Raw genomic sequence first — 9,317 nt, forward strand, 5'->3', positions numbered from 1 at the left:
AATAATGCTGAGGTACGACGGCTCGATCCGTATAATGCATAACAATTTTGATTTAGAATGACATTTGGTTCAATTTCTGAGGTGCTCGAAATGGTTTTAGGACTGTTTCCCTATTTTAGAACCTTTATAACTTGAAAAGATGACTTCTGTTATAGCTTATGTTAAATGACCTCAGAATGAAATTCTGATGGTTCCATTAGCTCCAAGATGGTCAAATTAGGCTAGTAGCATAGTCGCACGAGTATCAAGAAAATCGGTATGAGTTTGAAGCCATTTGGTGCTTTTGACTTTGAAAATTAGCCTATGGTTGACTTTGATCAACATTCTTGGAAATTGCACCCGGATGGAAATTCTGACAGTGCGGTAGTTATGGAATGTCAAGTTTGGTCAAGAATGACCTTTCGTTTTCTTCTCGAGGCTTCCGATCAAATCCCAAGACCCGTTGTAGAAAATGATAGTTGGGTGTGGGACCTACCTTTCCATAAAAAGACATAGTATGGAAATTTCGAATGCGTCATTGACTCCGGAGCACCAAATTTGGTGGGGTATCATATATCATTTGCGCACAAGGGGTTATAAACGAATCTGGAACACCTCTCACAGAATTTAGCATGCCAAGCCAATTTTTGCACCAGCAGGCATCTGGTGCTGTCGCTAAAGTGAGTGCCACTAAAGCAGCCAGGAGGTCACTAAAGCGACCAGGTACATGGGGCCAGGGGTCTCTAAAGCGGCATGCCATCGCTTAAGCGTCCAAGCATTGCTAAAGTGATGCCCGCCTCTTTGAGGTGGTCGCTTAAGTGAACACCGGGGGTTCTCTTAAGAGACATCAGAGACCTATTTTTGATCTCTTTTTCAGATTTGAACCCTAACTTTCAAGACTTTTTTTTCTCTATATATTTGGACGATTTGGGTGATTTAAAAGGCTAAATTGCATGGGATTTTGAGGGGAATTCATTGGTATGCATAATTAGGAGAAAAGGCTTTCTTTGAGGTAAATTATCCTTTTTCTTGCACTTTTTGACTATTCTAGGGCTTGAATTTGGTGGGACTGTTTGAGCTCTTTCGGTGCTCGGGATGTGCCCATTTTTGAGGCACAAGTTCCTTGAGTTATTTGGGACCTTGTGACGGAGTTAGTTTTTTGATTTCGTGCATGGGTCCAAATGTTGAATTTGACCCAATTTTGGTCCGATTTTAATTATAGTAATATGTGTATCGTTGGCCTGTTTTTGATATGTTCTTCGATAATTTGATAGAATGGCAATATTCGGAGGGGGCCCGAAAGGGAAAAGCTCGATTTAAGTAGTTCGTGTGCGGTTTTGGCTTTGAGGTAGGTTATGGCTTCCTTTTGTTATACTTAGCTTGGTTGGAATTGATGTATTTTAGGTAGTAACGTATGATTTGGTTGGAGTTTTGCATCTTGATATCCCTTTGAGCAAATTTGGAGTCGATAATCATCGCTAGTGACTAGCTTGGGGTTTAGTCGTTGGATCCTTAGTCTAGGTGGAATCTTGACTTTTTATATTGTTTAGATCCTTAGAAATTGCTCCTAGGTGATTTGAACTTAGGATACACCTTGTTTGACTTGTTTGGTTTTGGTTGGTCACTTGCTATAATTTTTTGCTTATGCTTGGCCTTTCTTGCTCTTGATATTGAAAATGTTAAGCGCGAGGCCATGCTTTCGGCATACCAGAGTCTCAGGTGAGTGATATATAATTTTGGACATGCTTCTTGTCTTATTTACCCCACCGGCGTTAAAAGAAATCTTTTTAAAGGAAAGAATAAATGATGAGATCAATACTTTCGGCGGATGAATAAATATAAGAAAATTAGGAAATGTGGTGATATCTCATTTATTGCAATTCCTGTTGATGAGCTCGAGGCATAATTCTGGGCGGCTCTTTCATTGAATTTGGGCTACACCTTATTTCATTTGATAAGCTCGTGGTGTGAAATTCCGGGCGGCCCATCGATACATATTCTGGGTTATTATTTCAATATTAATGAGCTTGTAGTATGATTCCGAGCGGCCCTTCATCATGTTTTTAAATGATTATGAGCCATAATTACGAGTTTACACTTGGGCTTTCTTTCGATAATTTATTAGTCGAGATTATTAGTGTGATTACACGATTTATTGGATTTACTTAATTTTTTATGGTCTTCCTATGCCCTTTTCCCGGTAACCATAGATTTTATACTTCTTCCCTATTATTATTATTATGATCGTGCTGCTTATTATATACTTATTCTTTCTAAGCTTGATCGGCTTATGATGCCTACTGAGTACCCCTTGTTTTGGTACTCATACTGCACTTCTACATCTTTTTGATGCAACTCCTAGTTCAAGCCACCCTCAATACGTGCCTGATCATTCGTAGTTGTGCCATGTCGAGATTGAGGTAAGCTTCAGGCATTCAGAGACTTGTTACATTCCCTCTTTTGCTTTGACTTGTATTTGTATTTTGGAAGTCAGTTCTGCACTGTATATTTGCATATATTGTCAACATTTGTACTTAGTAGCTTTTGTATAGGTGACACCAGGTTCGGGGTTTGGGCTAGTGTCAGTTCGTCATTTTTTATCACTATCAGGTCTTTTGCATATTTTTTATTGAATTTACATATCTATACCCTTGCTCGACTTTTCTTTGGTTATTTTCTCTTTGCTCCCATCTTATTATTTTAATTATTATTTATTTAAAATGAGGTTTAACTTCCACTTGGTTGGGTTTGGCTTGCCTACTCGAGGGTTATAGTAGGTGTCATCATGTCCTGGAGGTGTATCGTGACACATAGCAATATAAATATTGATGGTAATACACATCTATGCCACATTTCTCAACTTCATTGTCATTTGTTATCTATTAGCTACTGATTGTTTTCCTAACTCAAAGTCGTTAGTTCTTGTTGAAAATCCCAAGGTAAGTAAAGGTTTTTTATTCTATTTTATTTCTTTATAATTTCATATTAATTTGTATAATTTACTCAAAATATCAATTAGACTACTTATATTTGATAATATCTCTCTTTGATGATTTGGTGCTTGATTATTTATTTTGATGATGGTTGCTTTTATTTGGGAATAGGAGAAGGAAAAATGGGAGAGAGGATTACAAGGTGATAATCGAATCCTCATTAGCATGGTGAAAATTCAAGTAGCCAACCAACTGAGCTACTAAATTTCTCCTATTTTTATGATGAGTGTCAATTCTTGGAAAATGTAAAAAAATTGAGTCAATCATATGTCTAGTGTAGATCAGATTATCCTTTGATGTTTTCATTAATTTTTGTTTTAAATAGATGGGAGATGTGGAAAAGGTTGTCTCTCATTTCTAATTGTTTTATGAATGTCCATTTGGGATTTTACCTCTGACCAAAAGCAAGTTTTAAACCACTTTTTCAATGCACTTAAATCTCCTCTTACTTAAAGGGGATTCAACAGTTCATATACAACCAGAATATCTCTTTTCTATTTTGTATAGTATAATTTTTTGATGAAGGGGATTCGATTGAGCCCCCTTGTCTATCAATAGCTTTGACCAGGTTACAAATATGTGTATTAAAAACATAAGTGACTAAACTTTCTTGTTCTATTTAACAATTATATGACTACTCTACAACTTGTTTCTCATTCAATTGAATCAATCTCAAGTACAGTTACAATGGCTTCAACCGAAGCAAAATCAAAACATTCAGAGGAATGCCACAAATCAAGAAATGATATGATCTCAAAGTCCATAAAAGATATAACATTCAAGAAATAGCAGATAACAAAAATATTCCAAAAGGGTGATAAAGTTGAAGTGGCAAGTCAAGTAGATGGCTTCGTAGGTTCTTACTACAATGAGACTATTGTCACTTCCTTAGGCGCTTATCATTACGGAGTCAAGTATAAGACATTGTTGACTAATGATGAAGCCTCTCCACTAGAGGAGATTGTAACTGTTTCCGAGGTCCGCCATGTTCTACCTGATCAGCAAACTGAAACAATGTTTGTGAAAAATGACTTCCGTCTATACGACATGGTTGATATGTTTGCGAATGATGGCTGGTGGTTCTGGCTTATCACTGGTAAAATTGGGCAAAAGTACTATGTCTATTTTCCTACTAATGGGGATAACATTGAATATCCTAGTGATGTGTTGAGATTTCATCAAGAATGGTCTCATGGCGAGTGGATATATCTTCTCAGGACAAGGGAAGATTTTTGAATTGTATTGATTTACGTTTCAAGGAAGTTTTTATGTACTGTAGTATAGTATGAAAGTCATTTAATCATTCTCATTACCTTATATTGAAAAATAAATGCTATGAGATTTCGATATGTTGTGTCAGGGAAAATCAATATGAAAATTCTACAAGTTTGAACAATACTTCCAGGTCGAATATTTAAAGTTACCAACCATATTACTTTAGTTAGTGAAATGTCTTAGGAGGTTAATTATTTGAATTTTATTTGAGTTATGTTTTGGTTCTTGAAAGATAACTTGGCAATTAGTAGAGTTGAGATTCATGAAAATCATAAAATAAATGCCTCCCATATACTCTTTCCTTTTATTTTCAAAGTTGGCTATTTGAATGAATGGGGCTTGAAGAATCTAATTCAAACACACCGTTTGCAGGATCATTGAATTTGTTTTACTAGTCTAATAGTGTAATCACATATATATATAGACACGAACTGCATCAAAGAATTACAGTCTATGAATCATACCTTGTCACAGAATCGTTCCAACGCTTTTCGTAGAAGAAATCTTCAAAAGAATCTTCAGTTGGAACTTTACAGGAATTGTAGAAGAAGAAGGATGAAGGAACCTTTTCTTTCTAATTTTAGTGGGGAAAAGATGTGTTGTTTCTTTTCAACAGAAACCTTTTATAAGCATTAAGGGACACAACTATTCAAATAGTTGTGTATTTTTCCGTTATATTTATTAATATATATAATACATACTTATATTTTTAATTCCTCATGGATCCGAGTTGACCCACATGGGTGACCCATCCAATCTCCTTCGGGGCTGAAATACATCCCTAGCTTCCAATGATTGTGTAGAGCTTAATCCAATCTGCAATGTATCTATCATGCATTTGATTTCACTATATCTTTATCAATATTTACGTTTCTCAATAGTCAAAATTGTTCAATCTCCTTACTTTGAAATCTTGATTCTAATTGGTTTCATGTCTAGACAATTATTTTAAAGAGTGAAGTAGAAATGAAAAGTTAAATTTTTCCAAGGACACAAAAAATACCCAAATGATGCGAGGAAAATTAGATGGAGCGCAAAAGAAGTGTTTGTGGACTTCTGTAGGTATTGGGGTTGTCTTGTTTGATTTCCTCTACGAGTAGTGCATCTGTTCTTCTGTACGACGTCCATTTTTTAAGGAATTGGTATCATCTATTTGGGGGAGGAAGACAACTCTGATCTAAGCAGCAGATAACATGAGAAGTTTCGACTAGAAGATGATGACGTTGGCATCGTCCATAAGAGCTTTCCATAAAGTAGTCCTTTTCATTTTACAGCTCAATGTTATGTCAAAAAATCTCTCCTCCAACCACCAAGAGTGGCTAATTCGAGGAAATGATCACTTGTTGCATTTGATTGCTTCCTTTCTTTGCCTTCTTAGTTATGAATCGGTCTTTCAATTTAAAGATTTGTGTAGATTGAATTTCAATATTGATTTAATGTCTAAATAGACATCTCATAAATCCAATAAGATTAAAGTTGGATTTGTCACTGATGGAGAACTATGAAAGATACTGGCCCTTCCCATAAAGGCGTTTCAATTGTCTGATTCCTCCTCTTCCTCATACAAGGTGAATATGCAGAAACTATAGTGAAGTTAATCTAGACATATTTCCAATTTATAGACAAGTAGCAATTTTTCCATTTATCAGACATTTATTGCTCCTTGTATGCTATTATGGGTGCCAATTAAGTGGTGAAATTGTAGATATATTGTCTGCAAATATAACATTCCGTATACGAACTTTGCAAATGAGAAATCTAACCAAATCTGGATGGTTTTCAAGGGGAAAAAGATAATATTTTCTTGTGGAGTTGCAAATGGATGAACTTTTTCTCTATTCCTTAGATATTAAAGAAATGTCAAAAGGGAAACCTAGTAATCAGTCATATATGACGTTGTAAACTATTAAGAAGTTATTGTACATTATTGCAGTTGCTGAGCTTTTTAAACATTAACTTGAACAATAAGAGAAGGTAACAAACAATTTTCGATGTTGGTTGCAGTGTAACTAGCTTTGTTGGTTATCTTCTATCTATGATAACATTGATATGTCATTACTACCAAAAGAATCATGTACAATTTGAATTAGAGAGAGGAGTTCCCCGATACCTTGTTGTCCTTGGAATGAAAAGGATTCCCTACCCAGGTAGGTCATTTAAATTTTTTCATTGTTCTACGATTGATTGTCTTTAAATGGATGGGATCATCCTTCTTGATATCGATGGGATAGTTAGACTTGGAGGGTATTTTGCATGCTCATTTACTAAAGCATATGCATATGATGAAGAGGACATGTATGCTCTCTGTTGAAAACTCTAATTCTAAACATTTTTGACTTATTAATACTTGAAGCCTTCATTAATCATTTGCACTCTTCAGAATGGCATACAAGTGTATAATTTCGAATAAAGTTTGAAAATATTTAGTTCATATTAGCTACTAGATTCGATAAGGAATACATTTAAATTCAACAAATTGAAAATTTACATAATAGAATTTGACCTCTCCACCAATAATGGAAACCTATTCTCAGTTGAATAACTTGCCATTACATCCTTCAGTGTTGATTTATTGGTGTATATCTGATGTACCATTACTTTCTTTTGATTTCCATTAGTAAGGATTAGATTTTTGACACCATCAAATACATCCACTGTGTTATTGTCGATTGTTTCAACCAAAGAAAAAGTATCAAATGTATCAACTAATCTACAATTGTATTCAAGATTTAATACATCTCCTGCAATAGAAGTTTCACCAGATTCGAAGTAAACTACCTCCTTATCTAAAGTACTTACACACAAGGGATATAATCCAAATTTTATTTTCTCCTTTTTTAACAGAACATATACCCGCACACTGATATCCTTGCCTATTTCCTTAGGAGTATCATTACTTTCGTCAGTGAATTTTGATTTGATACACTAGGTAGTCGAATCTATATTAAATTGATTCAAAATTAGATCCACTAAGTCGAAATACGAAGCATACTCCTTCAACACTATATCATTGTAATGACCCGTCAGGTCATTTTGAGAAACAATCATCTTTCCTTCATAAAATACTCCTTCCGTACATTTTTTATTATTTGGTAATTACGGTTAATTAAGTGTAACAACCTTATTTTGTGACTTTTGTTGATTTTTCTATTTAACTCTTAAATTTTATAAATATTTTATGAGTTCTGGGAATGAGTGGCATGATTTTCATATTAATGAAAAATAATTTATTATTTAATTGTTAAAAATAATTTTTTAAAAAGGAAATAAAATAATAATAAAAGAAAAGAAAAGAAAAAATATATATATAGAATCTGATGGAATTAAGTCATCAGATGTAAATGAGAAAACGAGAAAGCGAACAGACAAATTGGAAAAAAAAATACGGAGGAAGAAAGAAAAAAAGGGGAAAATAAAAAGAAAGGAGAAGAGAAAAATAGGGATTTTCATTCCAAAGCGTCAAGGTAAGTATTCTCATCCTTTCCATTAAATTTTTATGTGATTATGAACATATTTTTAGGGTATATTGATGGAGAAATAACACTGAAATAAGAAAATATGACTGTAGGGTTCTTCACATAAAATCTTAGTTTGGGGGTCGAATAACGATCCATTTTATTTGAAATTTGACATGTGAGTTTATTTTATCATGAGTGAACATAATCGAAAAGAAAATTTCAGATATGACTTTAATGACTTGGAATGACTTTTTGACCCAAGTTTTGATCTAAAAATAAATATAGCAATATGGGTGTCATTGGATTCGTATTTTTATGAAGATTATGTATTTGAACAAATTTTGATCTTTCAAAAGCATTACAAAAGGCTCAAGTTTTAAAATGATTATTCAATTTAATTGAGGCAAGTGAATTTCTAAACCTCAGTTTAAACTTGTAGATGTCATTCTTTCTGTGTTATGTGTACTGGGGAATAATGAAAATTGGACTGGATTAATGACTATATGATTGGCCTTAAAAATGGAGATAAGGAGTATAAAATGGTGATCTAATGACATGTATTGGTGGAATTGATATATTCTGATTATGGGTTTATTTTGGACATGTGGAATAACTATGTTGATATGAGATAGAAAAAATTATTATTATTATCGTGTTATTATCGTGAATCATATGAACATGAATTAATTGCATTGGTTTTGACATACTGTGCTGAGACTGAAAATGATATAAAACAAAGGAGTCTGGTCACAAGCTCTGTGGCAGATATTATGAATCAAAGGGGTTGGCTCACTCGCTCTATGGCAGGATATGTATATTGAAGGGATGGGCCACACGCTCCGTGGAAGGTGACATGGATAAAACTGTCCCCCATAGGTTTCGGACTATAATTCAGCGGATGTGTACCGATAGGACAAACATGCATCATCTTATTGCATTTCATCACATTTTGTTGATATTTGTGAATTCGTGTTTATCCTTTTATTGCTCTATATATGCTGAACTTGATTTGATATAATCCATTGATGATACTATTGATGAGTATTCGTGGACTGTATTACTGTTATTATTATACAAGTGTAGAGTTGGGATAGTTTTATACAGGTTGTAGTTAAGGAGGTTCGGTTGGGAGGACATGAGTACTTGTATCTATTGAGCTTTGCTTAGTTTTAGTTGTTCACTTGTAGGGTACTGTGTTGTTTGGTACTCACCCCTTGCTTCTACACTTGTGTAGGTTGTGAGCCCGGACCTGCTTGATCTCTTAGTGTTCTCTACCACGTCTGAGGCTATCATCTCGAGTGTTGAGGTAGCTGTTACATCCATCTAGCGGACACTTCTTACTCTTTAATATGATTTAGTTCTATTCTAGAGACAAAGACATTGTGACTGTATTTTCTTTCGTACTTCGGTAATATATTAGTGGCTTGTACATATGACAACCAATCTTGGGGTAATTTGAGTTTGTTTTATATGTTTTTTATTAAATTAAATTTTGATTTATTTCATTTTCTTCTGCATCTATTTTCTATTGGGTATTAGGCTGATTTATCTCGGTAGGTTGAGATGATTGTCATCACACCCGGATTTGGGTCATGACTAAATGGTATCAGAG

General features: G+C 34.2%; 1 protein-coding gene across 1 annotated transcript; it reads left to right on the plus strand.

The window, feature by feature from the left end:
- The first annotated feature begins 611 nt into the window (after positions 1-611).
- LOC129894784 (protein AGENET DOMAIN (AGD)-CONTAINING P1-like) lies at positions 612-4,208 on the plus strand. The gene is made up of 2 exons (XM_055970427.1): positions 612-702; positions 3,865-4,208. Exons 1-2 carry the CDS (start codon positions 612-614, stop codon positions 4,206-4,208), a joined length of 435 nt encoding a protein of 144 aa, XP_055826402.1.
- The last annotated feature ends 5,109 nt before the right edge of the window (positions 4,209-9,317 follow it).

The sequence above is a fragment of the Solanum dulcamara genome, chromosome 7, assembly GCF_947179165.1.
Source record: "Solanum dulcamara chromosome 7, daSolDulc1.2, whole genome shotgun sequence".
Classification (NCBI taxonomy): domain Eukaryota; kingdom Viridiplantae; phylum Streptophyta; class Magnoliopsida; order Solanales; family Solanaceae; genus Solanum; species Solanum dulcamara.

What these genes read in the sequence shown, in the direction of transcription:
- LOC129894784 (XM_055970427.1), top strand. Translation starts at nt 612, where the DNA reads ATGCCAAGCCAATTTTTGCACCAGCAGGCATCTGGTGCTGTCGCTAAA. An exon ending in GAGGTCACTAAAGCGACCAG is followed by an intron (nt 703 to 3,864) that starts GTACATGGGGCC and finishes TCACTTCCTTAG; the next exon opens with GCGCTTATCATTACGGAGTC.